The sequence below is a fragment of the Trachypithecus francoisi genome, unplaced genomic scaffold, assembly GCF_009764315.1.
Source record: "Trachypithecus francoisi isolate TF-2019V2 unplaced genomic scaffold, Tfra_2.0 Contig01440, whole genome shotgun sequence".
Taxonomy (NCBI): domain Eukaryota; kingdom Metazoa; phylum Chordata; class Mammalia; order Primates; family Cercopithecidae; genus Trachypithecus; species Trachypithecus francoisi.
Genome location: NW_022681431.1, coordinates 709,327 through 735,575, shown reverse-complemented (window position 1 = coordinate 735,575; position 26,249 = coordinate 709,327). Strand labels below are relative to the sequence as shown.

At 35.3% G+C, this 26,249-nt stretch overlaps 1 protein-coding gene across 2 annotated transcripts in view; it reads left to right on the top strand.

The window, feature by feature from the left end:
* The first annotated feature begins 2,824 nt into the window (after nucleotides 1-2,824).
* The window catches only part of DLC1 (DLC1 Rho GTPase activating protein), a 440,905-nt gene continuing 417,480 nt past the window's right edge, over nucleotides 2,825-26,249 (top strand). Inside the window, exons 1-2 of one of the 2 annotated variants that reach the window (XM_033225795.1) lie at nucleotides 2,825-3,163; nucleotides 17,407-18,554. In XM_033225795.1, the coding sequence (XP_033081686.1) occupies nucleotides 17,532-18,554 (1,023 nt within the window). In that variant the 5' untranslated portion in view covers nucleotides 2,825-3,163; nucleotides 17,407-17,531. Of the gene's footprint in view, nucleotides 3,164-17,406; nucleotides 18,555-26,249 lie in introns of those variants that run through there. The other variant, XM_033225844.1, reaches the window with a different exon arrangement.

Genomic DNA, 26,249 nt, shown 5'->3' with positions numbered 1-26,249 from the left:
GATACTTTGTTTTCAAGTTCTTAACTGTCTCTATCCCCTTATTTGATTAGCTGATCCAGTACAGAGTAATAGTCAAACATTTAAGGAAGTTGGTATTTAGATTTTCAAGTAGAAAGAAGGGGACAAATATTTTAAACTCCTTCAATGTTCCTGACACAATATTAAGAACTTAGGAAGTTTTCTCACTATTTATCTTCATACTTATATTTGGTAAAGCCTTTATAAGACTATAAGATCTGAGATTTGTTTGGAATCAAGCAACTGAACAATGAAAAATAAATACAAGTAATTAAAGATTTGGGAAGTAATTCTATTAATAGAAGAAAACATAATGTATTTGTTGTGTAGAAAAGGGTATGTTAATGAGAAACTTACTAATAAGAGTTTCTAGATATCTAAAAGGCATTTGTGACCAGAGTTTTCTTGTTTTCCCAAGTCAATATAAATAGAAACGAAACTAAATTATATGGGGTGGGGTACAGTATTCATGAGTAAAATGTAGCTAAGAATTAGCACGGTGCTAATAGAATATTGAGTAACCACTGTATATCAGTAATAAAAGCAGAGACAGAGATAGAGATATCAAGCTACATTAGGAAAGATGTAATATCAATTCTCATTCCTTTGTTCTCCAGTGTTTTTCTTAGGGAAATAAACATAAATACACAAATATTTATGTATATGAAGTTCATCCTGCTTTCCAATCTATAAGTTATGTGAAATTGTCTTTATTTTTAAAGAAGTATAAGAAACTCATAGAGTTTAAGAAGTCTTCCCAATTTCATAAAGAAATTACGTGGAAGTCAAGGGAGGCAGTTTATGGAGAAAAAAATTAAAGCACAAAGCTTAGAGTTAGAGGATCTGAGTTCCAGTGTGGACTTGGGCACTTTCTGTCATTTGACTGTGAGAAAATTACTTCTCAATACTTTATTTGTAAAATAAAACATAAGAATACACACAAAATTGTTGGAAAGATGAAATAGGCATCGTGTCAGTAGAAATACTTTGAATATGAATATAAATACTTTTTAAAGAATTTATGGAAGAACAGAATCCTTCTTGGCCTATGGTTGAAGGTTAAATTAAAGAAAACTAAATGGTCATGTTTTTAATCAATAAGACTTTGATCTAAACTTTTAAAGGTGCTTCTGAGCAAATGTTTTCATTTGACTACTTCTCATCTTCAAACTCATGCATAGTATAAGTCATTCTTGCCATCTAACATGTGTCCAATACAGTTCATGATTTGCATTAACTTTGAGAGATTTTAGTTATCTAATAGGGAAAGAAATAGTAGTTAGAACATTGTGCATCTTTGAGTTATCACCTACCCAATATTTTCAGAAAGTACTACAAGATGGCCCTTGTGACATACAGGGATGGAGAATAACAGCAAACAATGAACACTACTTACAATTTCAGAGAAGAACAGGATGGATCTTAGGGCCAACAAGTTAAAAATGTCTTTTACCTCTTATTATATGTTACTCATTTTATCACATGCAACTGGAATTATTCTTGCACTTATTATTGAAAGCTTCTAGAAATTTGCAAGAAGCACGTAGAGCCAATAATTAATCTGATCATTAGTCACCAAAAAAAAAAAAAAAAGTTTGAGTCATAAATAGCAGCAGAATCCATTGATCGTAAATAAAGTAGAAGGGAGACATTACTGAGCAATTTCCACCAAGCAAGATAATTAAAGTCAGAGATGCTGTTTCCTGCTTCCCTGGTATAAACAATGAAGCTGCTCTACTGGCCTCTCCACAGCCTGGATGTCCCAAGGCCACCTCCCTCTTCTTTCCTTCCACATTCTCTAAAGAGGATTCTGGGTCATAAGGGAAGGAAAATTGGTGTAACTTCTTTCCTGAAACGACTTCAGCTTTCTCTGTGTTTGTATTTGTGACATCTTATTATAAGACGAGCTAACATCTATTATTAATTGATGCACTAATTAAAGCCATACTTGCAGTTTCCATTAGCTTATTCCCTAAATTCTCCAGAGTTGGCTGTCTGGTTTTAATCAAAACCAAATGGTAGTCCAAATTCCCAGCCTGGAGCAGCTAGAAGGAAGTCATTCAGGGGAGGCACAAGAAAGCAGAAAAGATAAACAGATGATAGTTCACAAAATTTGTGACGAATGAAGGATGCAGATACCATGAGCGGCTTTAGAGATGTGATTCAGGAATGCTGCCATGCTAGATGGAAGCAGTTGTAAGTGTTTAATGTCAGCAAGACTCTAATACGATCAAGATGGAGCCTGTCTTCTGCTCCAGCACTGGATTTTTGTAACTGGAGGATTCTGACTAGAGGTAATGTGCTGCTGCATTTGCCATAACACAAACTATTTTAATTCTGTGAAGGATTCTTGTGATCAGAGAGATCTGGAAGAAATCGTTCTATTAACTGGATGCTTGGGATTTTACTTACAGATGGTCTCAGGGACAAATGAAAAGCTGCAGCATTTCCAATTTTAAGTCACGTTCAAAAAAGGTTTTACCATTTAGAAGAATTATGGTATTAAGGCTAAATTCATCTTGCTCTCTTAAAAGATCTTTTGAAATGAGAGCAAGCAAAGGCATTTTGATTAAGCTGTGCTTATACATTTAATATAGTGGAAAGGTTGTGGATGGAGAGAGAACTATGTTTTCTTTTTTTCTTTCTTTTTCATAAGCAGTGTGGGATAGAAAAAGCTCTAGGACTTTATGACTCTCCAGCTAATCACCTCAAGAGCTCTGACAAAACTCACTTGAGTTCTGTGTAAAATCAGAACTCCTAAAACGCCCAGGCGGCTGGGCTCTCCCCTCCTCCCCTCTCTTCGTACAGCCTTTCTCGCATGCACACTCCTCAGAGGCAGGAAATACTTTCCAGGCAATCTGGGCCTGGTTGTGGAGGCCCCTTTTGCAAAACCTCAGTCTGAATTTAGTAGACAGAAGTCACTAGGAATGCCTTGACAGAATCCTGCCTTAGCTAAGGCTCCCTCCAGCTGCAGAGGGTGTTTTTGTTAGAATCACACACTGCGTGAAACTGCTCAGAATAGAGCCATGATCTCAACCACGAAATGGGAACTTAGATTTTGGAGAAACCAACGGGGACGGACTTCTTTCCTAGCCTGAGTGTTGAGCAGTGTCATGCCTTGGCGTTTCAGCTCCTCGTTGTCTAGGTAAGACGCTATGGACTATCTTTATGCTTTGAGGCAGTCTTTGAAGAGAGAGAAAGATTGAGATAAATGTTAGCATCTTGCCCTGAGTTGGTGACTTCCTAGGTTTTAGAGTAAAGCCATAAAATCAGAAGTGGAAAATGTTTGATAACTAGAAAATTGTGAGTCAATTCGTTTTAGCAAACTGTCAGTTCTAAAATAGACTCCATATAGATTTAACTGTTTTCCTCCATAAAGTAAGATTTTATTTTTATCCCTTTTTATGTTTAACTTACTTATTAATTGAGCTGTCAGATCAGTTTTCCTATTTCTTGGCACAATGTGAAACAAATACATTTTCTCACACATCAGTGTGAGGTGTAAATGAATTCCTACCCTACCTTCCTGTGCCAAGAGGGAGAGTAGAAAGCCCTCGAGTGACTTTTGCTTAATAATCAGTCTCCAAAGAGTATTTTGTGTCTCATTTAAAACTACGAAGATTGAATTTCTTATTATTTTACCCAAGCCAGTTTCAACCATATGTCAAGCTTCTCCTGTACAGCTTAAAAGGTTCATTTTTTTAAAAAAAGTAAACACGTGAAATTTCAGGAATTATTTCTCTCCTAAGTAGTATTTAATCTGAGTTTTGGAAATTTAAGTGTCGGAATCGAATTTAGTTTACATTAATTTTCTTGGATTCACTGCTCAGGTCACATTTTGTGTAATATTTTGAATAATTGAAGTCAATCTCAATGACACTGACACTCACAATAACTCTTTTAAGGCAGTCAGAAATCACTCCAGTCATATGGAAACTGTTTGTGTCCTTACTTTATGTAATCGTAAAATTACATTTCCACCTGACTGTAGTCTCTTTAAGGTAATCTTAAATGTTTAAATGTACAATATATTAGGAAAGAAGTTTAGTAATGACTGAAAAAGTATGGACTTATAATGCATAAGATACTGTTATATTTCTGAATATTTATAATAAAAATCATCATTTTCCAGAAATAAAATGGTACATAAAGGGAAGAAATATTCATGTACATTTTCAAATCTATTAGATGAACACAAAATATACTAAGTGAAAGATGGAGAGCTATTCTGACAGTTGAACCATAAGAAATCAAGTAAGTGTTTTCTTTATAAGTTTTTATTTAGTACAAGGTAACCATCTGCTGTATTAGCTATTCTCAATTTTTATACTAGAATAACTTATATTGATACATTTTAACTATTCAGTGACAATTTGTGTTAAAACTCTTAAATATGAGAAAAAGAATCTACTTTTTATATATGTGAAAGATAAAATACTGACTTACCTGAATTATGATTTAATTAAAATCTCCAAATGGAATTTCAGGGAAGGAAAGAACATAAGAGATCGTCTTCTCTAACACTGTCTTGAGCTTGCCTACAAGAAGCTGAGAAATGGGATTTAAAAGTGACCTGTCCAAGGTCACACCTCTAGCTAGCAGAAGAGATGACAGCAGACCCACAGTGCCCTGATTCATAATTCATGTATCTTTTTACCCCATCATCCTGCCCTCCAATAATAATTATGCATAATGAAGTATGAACATGTCCAGTAGAAGGGTGCTTTACAGACAGAAAATTGGAGATCCTCTTATTAAAAAAAAAAAAAAAAAGGGTAAAGCTGTCACAGTGTTACTTATGTGCGAAAAAAATCATAACTTTAAAAAAAACAAATTAGTATGCCTACAACAAACACTTTACAGTCGTAACTTGCTTTATGACTATTTTATTATATTTGATATTTATGTCAAAATCAATCCATATGCTAATAATTATATTAATCTGGTGTTTCTTTAAAAATAGGGCTAGAAAATAACTTTTCTAATTTATATCCTTGTACTCAAATGATCATAATAAAACTATCCCAACCAATGATTTTCAGAGGCAATTTTACAGCAACCCCCCCCACACATCCCTTCTTCTATCTAGCCTAAATCATTGTTGCTGTAGCTTATTTCCAATTCTATGTTCTATTTCACTAAATATATAAAAAGCCTAAATTGATATATAAAAAAAGTTTACATTTCTCCAGCATGTTTTCAATCCCTTAATTGATTTGTATATCTACTCTAAGCCTTCTACAAAGTCATTCAGTTGTACAATGCAGAATTTTTATAGTATATAAATAAATGTCTGAGCAATGTGGTATAAAATGGGAGCGTTGGCTATTTCACCTGCATCATACTTCATAAATGACAATATTTGTTGCTGTGTATGCTGAAGCAGTATACCTTCCGAGACAAGACCCTTTCTCATAAAAGTAACACATTCCATTTCTAGTAGCCGCCATTTCTTTAGAAAGAATGTGTCATGATGCTTTTTTTTTTTCCATTTTCATGACCAGATTGAGTTTCCTAATGTTATTTCTACTTAAAAGATACACTATTCAACACTTCCTTTCAATGTCACCACACTCTACATTATTGGAATGGGAAATAAGTGCAATAAAGTGGTGGCCCTTATAGCTGACTGCATGATTCCTAGAAGGCCTAGTGAAAAAGAGCACATCACTTCATTTTTTTCATAAGGGCATTATAATTTTAAAAAGAGAATTTTTCTGTCTCTGTCTATACCTACCCATACTGTATAACTCACTACAAATACTTATGGAATGGTTTAATCTTATTCATAGAGGTTTAGGTCTTACCGGCTTAAAATAGGTCAAAAACGGATCATTTGAAATTCGTCTTTTGTTTGTATTTTATTGGTTTCCTCTTGAAAAATGAGTGATGTCAGTGTTATAAAATGAGAATCACTCTTTAAAAACTATTACAGTATGGCAAAGTTCCAAATGACCAAGATCTAGATCAAGGAAATTATTATCAAAATAGAGACAGGTCAAGAATTATACATGAGAATTGGAAGAGGACAAGGGAACACCGAAAACTTTTAGATTTGAGGGAAGTAGTGTGAATATTGGGCCTGCCTTCCCCACATGAAAGATAAGCGCCTTGCATAAACAACATAGACCAAACAGAGTTACAGAGAAGAATGACTCTTGATTGACTTTGTTGTGATAGAGAAATACAGTGTTTACTTCTATGGTTCTATTTTGGCTTTAAACTGATAGTTTATAGAGTTTTGAGAAATAAATGGGCAATTTTTAAGAAAGTTAAACAGAATAATAATGAATAAACTAGGATCTTGAGACCCAGTTTAAAAAGATTGTTAGTTTTGATTCAGTGGATTACAGAGTATGTAAATGAACTTTAAAAGATTAAACAGTGACTCAAATGCCAAAAAAAATCTGAAAGATCATATAAACAGCATGCATATGAACTTGCTCATTAGTTGAGATAAATGGATGGAAAAGACAATTGTATGTGTGAAAAGGTTGTTTCTGTATTAGCTTGAAATAACAAAGTGTTTTAGCAATGCAATTCAAATAATTCAGAGAGAAAATCAGCCCTGTTAATGGAAATGAGATAGAAAGGAAGTAGGAAGATCAAACAGCAAGTTTAGATACTCAATTAGTGTTTCTTTTATTCCCAGCAATTAGCAAAATAATTAGCATGTCAGGAATTATCAACGCTTGTTTGTCAACAAATGTTTGTGAAATGAATGGGAAGAAAAGCGAAGAAAAAAAAAAAAAACGGAAAACCAGGGTTGAGGAATGGTAATGTGTGGGAGTTGGACTTCTTTCTTATTTTCCAGACATCCTGTAATAATAGAATAATAATTTTTAAAAGGGAAGGAAAGTAAGAGGTTGGAAAGAGTCATCAGAGCCTGAGGCCAGAGGTTAACAACACTCTCATTAGATGACATTTCAAGTTCATTAAGCACCAGAAGGAAGCATAGGCATCCAGAAATGGTTTGAAATTAAAAGTTACATGAGGCCAGTGAGAACAGAGCACTAGCGAATTTTCCACAATTTAAATGGGGTGGTGTACTGAGAAAAATAATGGGCAAAGTCAGAAAACTGGCTCTGATTTCCTCTTTACCACTTGAAGCTCTGTGATTTGATGCTTGCCCCATAACTACTTTGAGTGTCTGCTTTTTATTAGTAAAGTATGGGATTTCTAGTTCTTGTTGAGCATCAGATGAGATTTGGTGTGTGCAAAGTGTTTTGCATACAGTATAATCAACAAGTCCTTGTTTAAAAAGGCATAGGTCAATTCATCAAGAAAGAATATGGGAGGCCAAGGTGGTCGGATCACTGGAGGTCAAGAATTCGAGACCAGCCTGACCAACATGGTGAAACCCTGTCTCTACTGAAAATACAAAAACTTTAGCCAGGTGTGATAGCAGGCACCTGTAATCCCAGCTACTCGGTAGGCTGAGGCAGGAGATCACTTGAATCTGGGAGGCGGAGGTTGCAGTGAGCCGAGACTGTGCCATTGCACTCCAGACTGGGCAACAAGAGCAAAACTTCATCTCAGGAAAAAAAAAAAGAATAAAGAATAGTTGTGTTTCACTCACATTTTGTTCTAATCGCTCATCTATATTGAAATATCATGGACACAGAAGAAAAAGATAAGTTTCAGCTCATACTCAGCCCTGGATTCTGCAGCTAAAATCAGTCGAAAGCTAAAGGAGTCATCATCGTTATCACCATCACCACTATCATGATCAAGTCACTTTACATCTAGAGAGTGCTTGAAATGTGCCATGGACTAAGTGTTCTACATGTATTATAATCTCATTATTATTAACTCATTATCATCTTCCCCTCAGCAGTTTTTTCATTCCCATTATAGAACTGAGAAAACTGAGGTATGTAGAATTTAAGTAACTAATCCTAATCACCAGGAAAAAAAAAAAAGTTATTTCACAGACATCCTTACAAAAATGGGAGAGAATTCCTGCCCACCAGTATGAATTTGACACTAAGCTAGTTACTTAGTCCTGCCAAAGTTCTTCCCTATCAAATTAAAGCAATAATAGTCTCTGTTTCATATAATATTTGTATTACTACTAAAGGAGATAGCTTCTAAGTAATACACCAAATACAGTATTTAGTCCGTAATAAGTGCTTAATTAATTGAAGGGTTTTTTTTTACTATTATAATTATCGTTGTAAGTTTCTAATGCACTTAATATTTCTTAGGTATTAAGAAAAACATTTGTTGATCAAAATAAGCTCAAACATTTACAGTTAGATGACAAAATTAAAATGAGATGATAGAAATATATGGAAGACAAACGAAAGTTGATAGCAGAGGCATTGACCCCAGGTAGGATACCAAGCTCACTGAGGTAATTAAGTTCCTAATGACATCTTGTTCCTGATTTCAGTGAAATTGTGCTTATAGAATGACTAAAAATGTAATTCCCTACTGTCAACTTGCTATCTGAGCACCTGTGTTGATGTAGCTATATCTGTTATTTACACTTAGTGATTACTGTGTCTACTGTTGGAGTGTTCTTAGAAATGATACCAAAGCTAAAAATAAAGTGACCACTTAAAGCAAAACCACATCTCACCATGATGATGATAAAACATTATAATCTGTGTTCCTTGTTGAATAAAAATATCTTTTTATAATAAGGCAAAGCACATTTCAATCCTACTGCTTTGCCATCAATAATAAAAAGGTCAGCTACACATTTAATATCAAATTGAACCCTAAGCTACTTCCTGTTACATGAAAAATTTCAAGTGAAACAAGCTCAGAGGAAAGGCAATACTTTTCTTTAGTGTAAGAGATTCTACAGAAAATAGATATTATGGCCAAAAAGATAATTATTCATTAATGAATTTATTTGCAGAATTAATCTAAGGTACAATGTATTTGTAAATGCCCAAATTATTCTGCATAGGATCAAACACTACTATTAAGAAACTGCATACTTTAAAAAAAATAAATAAAACATGGAGATCCAAATAAAACATAGATACTTAGAAATTACTACATCCATAAAGCAATATTGTCCCTCATGGCTGTGTTAATTCTGGGATCTCCTAGAAACCAGTATCCCCAGAAAGATCTCAGTGATATCAGGAAAATATCATAAAGTATTCTCAGTTTCCTCAAATTACATGTGTGTTGCTTAAAAAAATGTTAAAAGAATCTCCAAATCTTGCTGATTTGAGCCATAAAGTGGGTGGTAAGTCAAACGCTGCCAGTATCTGGTCTCCTCTCTGCAAGAAAATTAGACACTACTGGAAGTGACACTAAATAGCAGCAACCTGGATGTAAAAATAGAGCGCCGCTGAAATAATAGCTTGCAATTTTTCAACACCCTGCTCTTTTCTCAGAAGCTGACTTCTAGTGGATTGAAAGAGTTAACTTTCAAATTTGCCTGAATCACTGAGGGCTAAGAAAAAAAAGTGTTTTAAGTTCAGTAAAAACTCAGACATACCTAAAAATGGGTCAACAATAAAATAATATTTTTCAGTTGGGTACCTATTTCTTCATTTTTCTACTATATACCAAAATTGATGGAACTTTGGATGTGTCTTTTGAAAGAAGTGATATACTACTTATTTCCCTTACTCGGCTCATTATAGATGACTTATTCTTTAATTTAGTAAAGTTTTTGATGCTTTCCAAACGTCAAAAGACATGGAAGCTACTTCATATATAATATTTTAATCTTCATTAAGCAATTTGCCAATAAAAATTTTAACAGGGATTCGTGTTTTCCACTAACATGTAATGAGGTATAACAAGTAAATTCCAGCATTAAACAAAGTATGTAAAAGTAGATGAATAATGATTTTGTGTGGGATTAAGACACATATTGCTACTAAAGAAAGGCAATCTGCATGAAATCATATGGAGGTAAATTCTTTATCATGTTATTAAAGGTTTATCCACCCACAGTCTAATTCTAGTCTTGTCTAATTTAGATTAGATAACATGAATATTTTAAAGGAAAAACACTAGTTGTTTTTTACTGAAAGTTGACTGTCTGGACTAGACTCAGAGAAATACTTTTTAAAAATGTGATCTTAAGGTTTTTGCTATTTGTTTGTGTATTTACATAAAGGAATTAAGAAATATAATATCTACTCTGGGCTTTCTTGCTGCTCCTAAGCATATGTTAGTTCAGTTTGGCAATAAAGAGGATCCTTCTTCATTGATCATTGAGCTGTGTGGCAGTGGGAAGGCGCCCAAATGTACACAATGTAGTTTGCTTGGTAATTTGTTTCTTGACATTATCATTAAGAAAATGCGTTTCTTTCTCCTGCCTCGTGCCACTGCACTCCAGCCTGGGCGACACAGCAAGACTCCATCTCAAAAAAAAAAAAAAAAAAAAAAAGGAAATGCGTTTCATTTTGGCTTCCACAAATGCTCTTTGTAATGAAGATTTACTTCGAGTTGAAGAACTACATTAAGTTGTGATTCTGTGATCATGTCTGTTTCCAGGTTGTTGATTGTCTTTTCTAGTTGCCCAATTCAATTCAGTAAGTGTTCCGGGGGCACATATGATGTACAAGTGTGACTCCCCAAGAGTAGGCTAAGATGCAGTAAGATTTCATATCATTAGAGGATGTTCAGGTTTCCAATGTATGCATCTTACCAAAGTGACCCTCACCACATAGCAACAAAATGCACCAAATGTAGAGGTGTCTTCTTCTTGGTTCATATGCCAAGAGAGCATTTTAGAAAGTATAAGTTATGTTTAATTAACATGAGATTATTTTCCTTACATCTTCTCTTTCTTCCCACAGTGACTAAGCACATGCTATGTGAAAACTGTTTTTGTATGTGTGTGTGTATATTTATATACACACATATGCACACATATATATGTGTGTGTATATGTCTGTGTGTATATATATACATACGTGTGTATGTGTCTGTGTGTGTGTGTCCGTGTCTGTATGTGTATAAAGCAGTAGGTGGCCGAGAACGTGACCTAGAAATTTAACAGGGGATGGCTAATCAGGATGAAAAACTCTAAGGGAAACTAGAAGTAATTCTAGCTATCTAAGGAAAAAGTAAAAAAGTAAAGTGGCAGTACCGTTATGTCTTTATTTTCCCTTCCATTAAATATTCAGGATATTTAATAGAATATCCTAGAGTCAATCATGCCTTCTCTTATTTATATTGATATATATATGTATACACACACATACTCACAACCCAGAAGTCAATAGCGTGTTCATTTATATGTGTATATATATGTGTTTACATATACATATTTATGTGTGCATGTATGTGTATACATATGTGTATATATGTGTATGTGTATATATATTTTATATATAATTTATTTATATATTTTATATATACACATACACATTTATATATATCACACGTATTCTCAAAGCACAAAACAAGATACCTGCATATGATGGAATGAATAAAAATGTTGCTATCTTTCCCAGTACTGTGAGTGAGGTATTCAGGAAAAGTGGGTATTTAAGAGAATTCCCCATTTATGTGCATTTGCTAATATAATGCTATTTACATGTTTTTTAATGTATCTTAAACTTCTATTCAGACAACATTTTAGGAAAATGATGGCTTAGACAATTCCTAAGAATACCTGTTCCAAATTTCAGGAATTCCCCAGGAGAGTTGGGGAAGGAAAGGACACTCTGAAGGAACTGACCTAAGAATCTCATAGAAATTGCGTGGATATTGGTGCCATAAATATTCAAACTGGCACCTTTTCTTTGCTATATACATGAGACTGGTGTTTGTGTAATTGTGAGGGCATGGTGTGGGGAGTGGGAAGGGGCAAAAGAAATGGTTTGGTCCCACCGGACATATTGTAGAAGAACTGCAGTCATGTTTATGCATCAACTCAATCTTAAATTACTGCTGTTGAACATTTTAAAATTTAAATTATTTTTAGCATGAATTCTGAAATCCAGAGATAAAACTTTCTTAGCAAATGGCACACAAAATCATAATACTTTAAATTATTTTTAGCTATGTCTTCTGATATTTAACTCTGCATTTCTAAACAATATGATTGTACTATGATTTTTTTTCTATTTTAGACATTATCTCTTAACTTCCTGCTACAGAAAGTGACTATCTCCCTTAAATGATTTTCCCTGCTCTCCCTAACCTCACTCCTCACAGAATCCTATGCACTGAAAATCATTGCTTCAAATGTTTTGGTTAATTTAATGTTTACTATTTGCATTATTTTGACTACATGAAAAAAATTAGCCACAGCTTATGGAGTGTGCTATAATTATATTTTCCTTCTTGTAAAACTGTTTTTCCTGGGGTTGGTAATTGATATCCCTAATGTTCTCAATAACTATTAATAATTCTTCCACCCAAATTGCTTGACGTTATAAAATTCCTCTCAATATGTCATATATAATTTATTATTTCCCTTTCTTTAGAGACATCTCCCAGAGAGAACTTTAGGATTTATGTGAAATGATTGACCCATGGACTTGGTACACAACTTTTATCCTGAAAATTCTGTTCCATCCTCACTTGTGCTGAATTCTTGACTTCCTTTTGCCATGTCTTACCTGCTGTGTTTATTTTTTAATTTGGGGGTAGCTATCTCTTCAGTAGCTTTTGAGAAGAGGTTAAAAATAAAACTAAGACTTACCATTTAATTTTAAGGCCAACATAACTTCCCATCCAAATTCTGAAGTCATATTTGCCTGTCATCTTCTCTGCACTGTTACTTTTGAGAAATCTGATACTATTGATTCCCAGCTCCTAATGCATAATCTCTTTTTCTCTTTCTCTGATTACATTTAGAACCATTTGCTTGTCTCATAAGTTCTGAAAATTCACAAGGATATTTCTTATGTGGTCAATTTTTCTTTCTGGTACCATTGCATCCTCATGAGTTCCCTTCAATCTGAAGACTTGAATCATTTGTTCTGGGACACACGCTAAAACTGTTTTCTTCGAAACATTTCTTCCCTTAATGTTCTCTGAGGGCCGGGCGTGGTGACTCACACCTGTAATCCCAGCACTTTGGAAGGCCGAGGCAGGCGAATCACCTGAGGTCGGGAGATTGAGACCAGCCTGACCAACATGGAGAAACCTGTCTCTAGTAAAAATAAAAAATTAGCCTGGCGTGGTGGCACATGCCTGGAATCCCAGCTACTCGGGAGGCTGAGGCAGGAGAATCGTTTGAACTCAGGAGATGGAGGTTGCAGTGAGCCCAGATCGCGCCATCGCACTCCAGCCTGGGCAACAAGAGTGAAACCCCGTCTAAAAAACAAAACAAAACTGTTCTCTGAAATGCTTCTGATACATGTTCCCCTCCAAGGTAACTAGTGCGTTTTCAAGTTGCAAGCAATTCTCTGGAGTTTATTGCTTCCTCTATCTTTTCCAAAAAGGTAATTCTAGAATAGTAGAAATCTGAAGCCAGAAAGAAAGGAAGTTTTCTTCCATCCAGTAGGAAACTGTACCTCAAATACCATTTGACTTGAACGTTCTGGAGGCAGAAAATTTACCACAGAGGATCTCATTCAGACATGTTCGCCTCCGTGAAGCCCTAGCTGACATATCCACCATTCCCTTAGCCACCAAGAAAGGAAGGAAGGGAGGGAGGGAGGGGGAAAAAAGGAAAGGAGGGGAAGGGAGAGAAGGAGGAGGGAAGGAAAGGAAAGGGTAATGAGAAGGGAAGGGAGAGAAAGGAAATGAATGAGCCTCTACTTGGTATTCATACCCCTACCAATGATATTGTGGCCATGATAGAACTTTAACTTTAGAACTATTATCCTTGTCTACAAGAGTTTCTCCCACAAAATTGTAAGCTTTAGTAGCAAAGGTAGAATATATAATTTAGGTTTATATTCCTAATGTTTAGCCAAGTTTCTGCCACTCACTGGGTACTAAATAAATGCTTGATGAATAGTGATTATGATCTAACTACTGTTAGTTCTGCAGACTGCACACTTGATATCAGCCAGTGGTACTTCATCTGCACCTTGCTCTCTCAGGCTATAGAATCAGCAGTAGTAATTATTATCAAGCTCTTCTTTTCTAAGAACAATTGGCAGGGCAAATTATAAGCTGGTCTTCTATTTCAGAGACAAGTGCAAAATAGAGCATGATCGTTTGATATCAAATATAGATCAGTGATTCTCAAACTAGAATGTCTCCAATTGTTAAATAGGGTAGCATTTAATTTGCTGAATTGATGATGATGATGATTATTATTATTATTATTTTGCTCTACCACCCAGGTAAGAGTGCAGTGGTGAGATCATGGCTTACCGCAGCCTTGACCTCCTGGGCTCAAGCAATCCTCCTACCTCAGCCTCCCAAGTTGCTGGGTCTAAAGGTGCATGCTACCACTCCTGGCTAATGTTTGCATTTTTTGTAGAAACATCATCTCCCTGTGTTACCCAGGCTGGTCTGAAACTCCTGGCTCAAGTGATCCCAAAGTGCTGGGATTATAGGTGTGAGTCATCATGCCCAGTAATTTTGTTTAATTTTAATGTGTATATTGTATGCCATAAAATTCTTATGTTAAGGTTTAGTAAGTGTTACAAAATTAATGCAAACAATGAATTCAAAATCATACACTAATATCTCAAATTTGGAAATTTCACAAGTATTTTCCAGAATCACTGCATCATTAGAAGTACATACAGTCTCTTGTAATGTTAATGTCACGGTGCTTGAACACATGAATTTAAGAAATGAAAAATCTCCATGGAAATTCACTTCATAAAACCAACATCCTGAAATGACCTACAGTTTTCCAGATCCTCTATCCAAATCCTCAGCAACTGAGCTCATTCTGAATGAAACTGCATGAATAGGATTACAAAAGAAATGTAATAGAAATCTGAAAAATAAGTAGTTAGTTTTTTGAAATGTAATTTTAAATAAGGCAGCCCAGTGAGGAGGCTCATAGGGGAAGTCAGTCTTTTACAAAGACTTATCTCTCTTACGGGATAGATTATAATCAATTCAGATGATTTAGGAAATAAGACCTATAAACTCAGATATAATTGACAATAATCTAATGCTCCTATTTATTAATAATCTGCTTTGTCTTTAAATCATAGAGGCAGATTTAACTATAAATCTTACAAATCAAAATTTAAATAGAAACTGTAGATAGAAGAGCTTGCAGACATTCATTTTTTTAAAAAACTGTCAAACCACATGATATGGAATGAATGAGTATACCAAATGTAATAATGATGGTTATGATAATTGAGAAATTGTATATCTTAAAAATAGAAGTGTACACTTACAGAAATGATTTGAAATGTTCAAAGCACCTAGATTAGAAATGAAGACAAGAATAGTTAATACTTTATTGGATTTATCTTATTTATAATCTCTCTTTGCAGTTAGATTATCTCAGAACTTGTTGAACTATCTTCCTTTGATTTGATAGAAATACTTGTCAAGGTTGAGTGACAGAAATTAATGAATATTATTGTCAAGTCTTAAAGGCAAAATTTTTGTTTTGTGTAATTCTCTTTCCTAAAAAGTTAATAAAACTATCTTTCTGCTTAGTAAAAGAAATGAAACAAGAATTCAGGCTCAACTTAAAATAAAAATGTGGCTTAGGAGTGACATCGTAATACCACTTGGCATTTCTTAAGTGAGCCTGCTCTTTCTACACTGGATAAAAATAAAGAGAGAAAAGCATCTAAAACCCTATGACATCCCAAATGTGCCCATGAAAGCAGAAATTTTCTGGCTTGCATCTATGCGTTCTTTCCACTTTCCGTAGCCTCCCACGTTATAATGACTTATGCATGGAATTCAGAGACTTTATATTTTCTTTTGAGTGCAGAGTGAACGTCAACATGGAAAATGTGAAGGCTGACCACTTTTCAAGATGGCCACAGACCTTTGAGGGAACCAAATAGTATCCAAAAAGATACTTGGTCAGGCTGGGATACTAAAATTCTAGCACATGTCAATTTCACCACTTTTTACAGGGTGGAAATATTTACCTCTCAGGCATGTGTTTAGTCAGAATAGCTCAAAATTTTTGTTGGGGAGTCAAGGCCCTTTAAAATAGAATAAAGAGATCCAAGATCAGCACGGCAGTTAATCTTGTCTATAGCATAAATCAATAACTCAACCCATGTTGTGTACTGACAGTTCTTCTGTGGAATAAAAACTAAAAGTGTCAACTCTGTGAATGGGATTTTTCTTTTACAGTCCAATAATATAGTTTCATTGTGGGGCAAAATTTGGGTTAGTCACTTTTATAAGGTTGAGTTTATACTGGTACTATTTCTTTCCTTTAACTAAGGGTTTGAAGAATTCAAGGCAAAAGGTTGGATACCTGGTATGTGTTTGTATTCTGAGCTTGTCTTATGCATGATTTTCTTGTTTACTTAAATTTTATGGCCAAATTCTAACAGAAATATGCAAACTAAACCTCTTATAAGCCAAACAGAATGAGACTGAAGTTTCTGAAGAATAGTCCCAATTGTCTTATAGTCATATCTTCCTTTATGTTCACTTGAATTCTCGCATAAAATATTTAGAGTTTACACATACTAAAGTTATGTGGGAAGAAGGGATGAAGGTAGAATCTCATAATTCCATGAAGACAATGAAGTTTGTTGACTATCTCAGTCTGGGCCTTAGAAGCAGGACCCAGTTTGAAACTAGGCTCACTTCCTACATGTATAACTTTAGTAAATTATTTAATTTATCTTAAGCTTCAACAATACCAGCTTGCAAGCTAGTAGTACCACTAATAGGATGCATGTATAGATGGATCTGTCCTAAGGCATTGTAAATGGTATGTGTTATGCTTTCTAATCAATGCATTGTGTGCTAATATGTGATAAATTGGATTATTTCATGTTTCTTAGTCACTCCCTGGAGTAACTACATACAGGTCGTTTGGGTTCGGTGTTAGCTCTTTCACACACTAATATATTACATATGTTGTCTCTATAGCTCAAGTTTTGCATGAACAGTTCCCTGGTGACTTTTGCTGTGATTCAAACCAAACAGTGAATAGATATATTTAACAACTTGTGCTCACAGAAGTAAATCGGGAAAGCATGCAAGCTAGAACAACATGTTTCTTCCAGTGATTTTTATTAAGTATTACATTTCACATATTTTCTTAATGGAGTTTTAAATGTTCAGTATTTATATCTTTATTCATTAATGGACCAATCCAATTGCCTTTAAAAGTGTTGCCAATGATTTTTATCTGAAATATTCAATGTAAAATTTCCTACTAATATTAGGCTGTTTCTTAAAGAAATAATGTTATTAAAGCTAATAAACAGAAGCTTTATAAAATCTCTTAATTTTGATAGCATAGATTAGGTCTTCTCTTTTCTAAGCTATATTTTGACTTTAGAAATGTATCTGTGACTATACATATTTTTTAATTTTTAATAGGTGGCGAAATGACAGAACCCATTCCCTTCTTTGATTGGTGATTTTGAAATAATCTTTCATCAAGTTCCATCTCCTTTACCCTCCTATGGAATATATCTCTATGTCTGTTGTTAAACTACGATGACATGTCTGTAGCTATCAGAAAGAGAAGCTGGGAAGAACATGTGACCCACTGGATGGGACAGCCTTTTAATTCTAATGATCATAACACAGCATGTCATCATGGACTCGTAGCTGACAGCTTGCAGGCAAGTATGGAAAAAGATGCAACTCTAAATGTGGACCGCAAAGAAAAGTGTGTTTCACTACCTGACTGCTGTCATGGATCAGAGCTGAGAGATTTTCCTGGGAGGCCAATGGGTCACCTGTCAAAGGATGTGGATGAAAATGACAGCCATGAAGGTGAAGATCAGTTTCTTTCCCTGGAAGCCAGCACAGAAACCCTAGTGCATGTTTCTGATGAGGATACCAATTCTGATTTATGCCTTACAGATGATAAACAGGTTTTGAATACCCATGGGCATAAAACATCAGGGCAACATATGATCGAAGGAGCAGGCTCCTTAGAAAAGGCACTGCCCATCATAGAAAGTAATCAAGTTTCTTTTAACTCCTGGGGAATGGCTGGTAAAACTGAATTAGCACTGGTAAAAGAAAGTGGGGAGAGGAAAGTTACTGACTCTATAAATAAAAGCCTGGAGCTTTGCAATGAAATAGGTTTAAGTGAAATAAAAGATGCACCCAAAGTAAATGTAGTTGATACTTTGAATGTGAAAGATATTGCACCTGAGAAACAATTGCTTAATTCTGCTGTAATTGCTCAGCAACGAAGGAAACCTGACTTCCCTAAAGATGAAAATGAAAGAAGCACCTGCAATGTAGTACAAGATGAGTTCTTGGATATTCCTTGTACAAACAGAGGACTGCCATTATTAAAAACAGATTTTGGAAGCTGCCTTCTGCAGCCTCCTTCCTGTCTCAATGGAATGTCAGCTGAAAATGGCCAGGAGAAGAGTGGTTTTTCACAACATCAAAACAAAAGTCCACCAAAGGTCAAGGCAGAAGATGGCATGCAGTGTTTACACTTAAAGGAGACCCTGGCCACCCAGGAACCCACAGATAACCAAGTCAGACTTCGTAAGAGAAAGGTAAGACGTATGCACAGATTCTCTGGCTTTTGAAATTTTGTAAATATCCTTGGATTCATCAGTTATCATTTTGCTTGGATTAAAAAGATATGAAGATGGTTCTTTTGCCCTGTCATGCAGATGCATAATTCAAAGACTACCCACTTGGTCAGACTATCAAAATATGTAAAAATTAAAAAATAATAATCTATCCGTTTCACTAATATGTATAATGGTTTATGAATAATCTATTTCAGAATTGTGTTGAAAACAGGATTGATATCCCTTTCTTTAGTTGGAATTAAACACCCACCAGATAGCTCATAAACATGCAGTTCAAGGCATTCTGTAGAGTGCTTTCTGATTTTTATAAAGAAAGTCATGGTACTGTTACAGCATTTATTTGGGCATATTTCTTTTTCTCTTCAAAAAGAGTATGTTTTCATAAGAAAAAAAGTGGTATAAATCACATATTTAAAATAATCCCTTTACATATACAAAGGCAAAACTACTGCCACCCCCAAAATGCGCTGATGCCATTTTAAGTGATACCCTGGCACACTCACCATCAATAGATACATCACAGTCTCTGCTTCTTGACACAACTGTGACTTAACTGTTGACCAGAAAGGGCTAATAACTGAAATTATGTTTTTTGTTTGTTTGTTTGTTTGTTTGGTTTTTTTTTTGAGACGGAGTCTCGCTCTGTCTCCCAAGCTGGAGTGCAGTGGCCGGATCTCAGCTCACTGCAAGCTCCGCCTCCCGGGTTTACGCCATTCTCCTGCCTCAGCCTCCCGAGTAGCTGGGACTACAGGCGCCCGCCACCTCGCCCGGCTAGTATTTTGTATTTTTTTTTTAGTAGAGACAGGGTTTCACCGTGTTCACCAGGATGGTCTCAATCTCCTGACCTTGTGATCCGCCCGTCTCGGCCTCCCAAAGTGCTGGGATTACAGGCTTGAGCCACCACGCCCGGCCCTGAAATTATGTTTTATGTTACAGCTCCTTTGACTAATTCTAAAAATTCCACCCTCCCCTGCGAAGCTTCCAAGTGAGAGAAGCAAGGGCTCAGATGGTGCTACCTGAATTATGGTTTAGCAAGTGTTCCCTTGACCAAAACCTATCTTTTCTATAGAATTTCCCTACATTTCTCCAAAACCTGTAGTGAGTTATAGTCCTGATATAAGTCCAAGTACAATTTCTTCTTCTGTAAACCCCATATGGCCATTGGCATTAAAGAAAGCTTACAGTTTTGACACTGATATGCACCGATTAAAACATATATCCTTGCCCCTCTCTTGAGATATTCATCCATTACTGCAATTCTCCTAAACACAAAACTAATGTTCTTTGTTCTGTTCAACTGGGGCTATCTACCATGAGAAAAAAAATCTCCTACTTTCTTTGTAGTGAAGAAATCTGGTTTTCATAGACTGTGGTTTTGCTAACAAACTAGTTCAGTAATGTGTCGTGAGTTAGTTTAAATGAAGTCAAAGACTTTACAGCAAAAATCAGTGTCCACAAGCTATATGCCAACAGACCATTTTGTGCTTCTGGCAGACTCTCCCTTCCTTACATAAGTTTTATGAAAATGTTAATGCTCCATAAAGTTGTTATGATTAAAATGATTAGGTCACTTTTTCAAAAACTTTCATATATCCTATCAAAACTGTTTGAGGGGATGCTATAATCACATTAGACAGTATTAACTGACCTATGGCATAGCTCCCCTAAAATAAAACAAACTCCGCCCAACTGCCAATGGAAACATTAAACATTCCAGAAACATATACTCACCACTTGAACATTTATATCGATACTAAGAATGCTGGAAAGAATTTACTCTTGGACATGTCACTATAGCATGGTTGCCTTTTGAGAGTTATAATTATATCTCATTTACAAGTTCGAACTTAAATATTCTATTTTAAGCATTCTGTCATGCTAAAGTGTTGTGACATTGTCTGATGGAATATTTACTTTAACTCTACAACCCATTTAGGATGCCTTCTAATAAACAGATTAAATGAAAAATTTTAGGTTGGGAATTTACCCTGGAAAACTACGGTTATGGGAGAAGCCCTCAGAACTAAAATGTGTAAGAATTTTTGTTTTATGCATTCTTGGATGAGTGTTAAAATACCGTGGAATTGGCAATTCGTCATTTTTAGAAATTTACCAGAAGAAACAATAGAGAATATTCATAGAAATATGTGTACAGAGGTGTTCATCATTATACTGCAAGTTACTGAAAGAAAAATGAAACAGTCTACATTTGCATCAATAAAGAATTTGTTTAGGCTGGGCGCGGTGGCTCACGCCTGTAATCCCAGTACTTTGGGAGGTGGAGGCGGGCGGATCACGAGGTCAGGAGATAGAGACCATCCTGGCTAACACAGTGAAACCCCATCTCTACTAAAAATACAAAAAATTAGCCAGGTGTGGTGGCAGGTGCCTGTAGTACCATCTACTCAGGAGGCGGAGGCAGGAGAATGGTGTGAACCTGGGAGGCGGAGCTTGCAGTCAGCCCCACTGCACTCCAGCCCGGGTGACAGAGCAAGACTCCGTCTAAAAAAAAAAAAAAAAGAAAGAAAAGAAACGGTCCAAGAATTTGTTTATTGTTTATCTTGTATGGAATACTATGCTGCCATTAAAAAGAGGGAGTGAGATCCAAGTACACTAACTTTTAAAGAGGTTCATGATATAGTCTATCTGAAAAACAACAGTAGCAGACTAATATGTATAGACAGCCAAACCTTAATGTCAAAATGTGTATGTGTGTGTGCATGTGGGTGTGTATATATATACACACACACATACATACATATACATAGATATATATGTATGTGTATATATATGTGAATGTATATATATACATATATGTATATGTATATATATGTGAATGTAGACAGTAGTATAAACCTCTCTGTATAACTGAATAATATGTGAAATCCTGGCTAAATAGGCACAAAACTGTTAACAGCAAATACATTGGATGAGTGGAATTAAAAGAGCAGAGGGAGGGGTTTTCATTTTTTATCCCATATAATTTTTATAAAAGATCACAGAATTATGTATGAAATGCATACACTGAACAGAAACACACACAAAAATAATATTTAATGTATAAACTGAGGCATTTTCTGCATGGCACAAAACAACCTTTTATCTGCATTATTATTATGATTCTTACTGCTTTTATAAACTATAAACAAATATTTATAAAGTTTTTCACACTATTGACAAGAGTTCTAATCAACTAGTTGATGTCTAATACTAGTGCAACTAGTTTAGAAAAGATAAGTTTTTTGGAGGCACACGTGTGCCACATTTTCATGTCTGTAGGGAATGTGATGCCAAATGGTCAAGTGGTAGAAACAGTCTGCTAATTGTCTGTATATTTAAAACTGTCAGCCATAGTAATACCTGTAAGATAAGAACTTGGAAAAGTGAAATCGAATAAAGGCTAATATCATTTTAGTTATGGAATTGTAATCAGCTCATTATCTGATAATCATGTGAGTGAATCAAATCCTTCAATAAATTTGTGCACATCGATTTCTTTTGTCACGATAACATCAAGGTTCTAAGACTTGAAGAAAAAAAATAAAAGAGCTTATAAGGGTGATCTTCAAAATGTATTGAAATAGTGCTCTAGATATATCATTGTGCTTTTGATATAAATTATCATTTCTTGAAACCCACAAATCTTGGCAGGCATTCATCATTTTGCAAAGCTTAGTTTTACTTAGTTTCTGATGATATTTCTGACTATCAGAGTTTAGTCACACATATATTTATTAGGAGTCTCAGTTGGAGTGGATTACATTTGTAGTATATGTATTACAAGTATAGACCTATATTTGTAGTATATATGTAGTATATAGGGGATTACAAATATTGACCTTTTAAGCCAATAATTCCTCTAAATAGGATGAATTATATAATGAAATTGAAGCCACTGATATCAAAGGAAGACCAAATGAATTGTGAGCAAATGTTAGAGAATGTGCCATAAGGTTGGGTGACATATGACCAGCACTCACAGGGCCTGGCTGGTCTCTAGGGTGAGGCGGCTGGTTAAAAGCAATTCTGAGACAAATTCCAAAGTAGTCTGGAGGAGGGAGACAGTCTAAGAAGTGGTCTCTTTAAACCAGACGAGATGTGAAGATGGAAAACATTTAGGGAAAGACTTGAGGTTAGACATTTTTTCTTAAAGAAGTGGTTTACTAATTAGAGAGAGTCCAGAATTCAGTCTTGTGTAAAGACTACTTAAACAGTTCTGAATTTTTTGAATAACCATAATAATTATATAAATGTCTGTACATATGTTTATTTGCTCACATAAGAAATAATGAATATTACAAAGCAAAATAAACTCCAATAAAGATGCAAAGATCATGTGAACTATAAGAAAACATCTAATTCTACATTCCAACAGAAACCTCATATTCCAACAACAAATTAAAAGAATGCTAGGGTCTTAGATTATCTTGGAGATGGAGTCTTGCTTCCTCACCCAGGCTGGAGTACAGTGGTGTGATCTCCACCCATTGCAACCTCCGCCTCCTAGGTTCAAACAATTCTCCTGCCTCAGCCTCCTTAGTAGCTGGGATTACAGGTGTGCACCCCTACATCCGGCTAGTTTTTATATTTTTAGAAGAGATGGGGTTTCACCATGTTGGCCAGGCTGGTCTCAAACTCCTGACCTCAGGTGATCCACCTACCTCAGCCTCTCAAAGTGCTGAGATCACAGGTGTGAGCCACTGTGCCTGGCCTATATCTCAGTATTAATTAAGTCTGCTATCTCAGAAAACATAATAGTGGTTCAAATGACATATTTCTCTCACACACATAAAACAGGGATAAGAAGTTCTGAACTAATATATAGGCTCTATGCCTTGAGAATCCACACCCCTTTTATCTACCCTCTCTGCTATCTTGAGTCCTCATCTATATTCAAGTCAGTGGGAAGGCAAAAGGGTACAGGGGTGATCACACCCCTGTGTACAGGCAGTGCCCAGGTCATCAACTTCACTGCAATTTCATGGGCTAGAATTTAGTTTCATGGGCACATCTAGCAATAAGGGAACTGACCATTGGAATCTACATTCTGGACAAGCATATGTTCGCTAAAAGTTCTATTATCAAAGAAGTATGGAACAATTTATATTGAGAGATAACCCATAACATCAATATTGAGGAATAATGCTCTAACATAAATATATTCCAATATATCATGACATGTTGTGAAAGAAATAACCAAGCTGCATATATGTTCTGTGGTATTCTGTATAAATACTAGGTGCTTTAATTTCACACAACAGAATACCTTTCCTCATTATGAAACTATTTGCTATATTAAGTGATGTTTATCAAATGCTATATCATTTCTTACAGAAAAACTGTCCAGGAATAAAACATTATATTATACATACTGTACTTTAAATCCCTGGAAAATATAATACATTGTCTATGACTGACAAAAATCAAATATTTTCTCCTTATTCTACATTTAAAATATGCAAACATTTGGTAAAAGGACACCCATACCGGAAATGATATTCTCTTTCCTTTCTATCCCCTAAATGCCGATGGCAGAGACTTGTAACAAGGGGAGGATAACATTGACCAATGGGTGACATAAAGAAGATAGTAAATTGTGCAGAAAACAGAATGAACCAAAGTAGGAGGCTGGCTGGGACAATATAAAAGGAAAGGAACTATTCTAAAAAAATAAGTTACAATGTAAAGAGGTATAGAATGTATTATAATTATATTTAACAATATAACAAGTATTGTAACTATAGTTAGCAATAATACATAGTTTCAAATAGCTAGAAGAAGGATATTGAACGTTCTCAGCACATATGTTCTCAGACATGATCAATGTTTGGAATGATGGCTCTGCTAATTACTAAACATTGTATGATCACATTGTATGTATCACAACATCATCTATATGCCCCAAAAGTTTATAAACAATGTTTATGTATCAACTGAAAATTTTTTAATTCAAAAAATAAAGATTAAAACAAGAAATGAAAACCTAAAAGATAGTTAAGCCAAGGCTTCGGGCTAATGTAGCAAGATATGTGGAATGAAAGCAAGGACAATGAAGGAATTAGCTTGTGAATAAGCTTAGTATGAGCCGACAAGGAGGGAAGGAATGTAAAGCAGAGTAGGTGTATATATAGCTCTGCAGATAAATTCATAATAACAGTATTATTTTACACCAAGCTTGCACTGGTTTTAATGACACAGGCCTGTTGAGCAGATTGCGCTTTCTAAATCCCCTTGTTTTGACACTTGATTCCCTAGGTTAAAGATTGGAGCTGGCAGTGAAAGCTTATTTCCAAGTGGTTAGTTGGTGTGTAAATTCATAACAAGTTCCTGTGACAGTTCTTATCCAACATACTCTTAGTGAGTTTTGTGTCCCGGGTAAAGCTAATAGCTTTGTAAATAACTTGTTTTGTGCTTCATTGGGCCACTGAAAACTATCAAATAATTTCATGCTATTTAAACTGGTTTTTGCCTTATAAATAACCAGAAAGCCAAAAATGTATTTGCAGATATTTGGGGCTCAAATATATTGTCTCATGACAAATAAATATAAGTCTAAAACCAACTCAAAATGCAAAAACATTTAATTGTAAGATAAAGGAAAACACTAGGTATAGCGTCTGTTAAAATCAATCCATAATAAACATTGAGCATTTTCAGTATCCCAGGTGCTATTCTATGTGCTTGGTCCATCACCATGAGCCAGGTAGCAGAGTTTATTCCACCGCAAAGCATCTAGTCACTGAAATCCCACTGGAGATGCCAAGTAGGGCTTCTGTTTGACTGACACATAAGGATGGCACTGAAGAGAGGGGAGAGTAGTGAGAGAGGTGGAGGGAGAGAGAAAATAGAGCGAGAGAGAGAAAGACAGCGAGAGTAAGTGATAGAAAAAAGGACAGGCTAAAATAGGATACCAAAAGTAGCACTGGTCATTTGTAAAGAAAAAAATAAAGTCTTTGACAAAAAACAAATATGTAGCAGGCTGGAATCAGATTCAATTTCAACAGGATGATGTGGTTATCACAAGCAGGAGCTTTACAGAGAGACAAGGAACATGAACTTGACTCCAGGGATTATAGAGCTGACGGAGCTAAATCATCGCTATTTTTTTACATCAGGTACTCTGATGACCACAGTCAGCCTTATGGACTTTATCTCCAACAGGCTAGAAGTGGAACCCTCATATAAGCTCATATTTCAAGATCCTCAAATGATTGACTTTTGGGGGGTGTTCCCTTTCCCCAGTTTTCTCAGTCAAGTTAGTTTCTCAATTCTCTCTATACCCACAGAAGACATATTACTGACATGAGCTATATCATCTTATTAAAATCCTATGTATAATGTATAACAAACAAATTCATTGGAATCCAATTGATTCCACCATTGCTAACTAAAATGTAGCTCACTGAGCGCAATTATTCAACCTTGTGCCCACAGCGCTTAGAACCTGTTCATAAATGCTAAAAATAATGAATGCCTTTGTTGTAGTAAGATATTTATTTTCAGAGGATAATGCCAAGTGTCAGGAACCCAAATTATAAAGATGCAGAACTTAAGTCATACAACCACCACCACTGACCGCATATCCCCTCTCTGTTCTGCCCGCTCGTTCCGTGCTAAATCAGGACATAAGGGAAGAAGAGGGACAAGGGAATC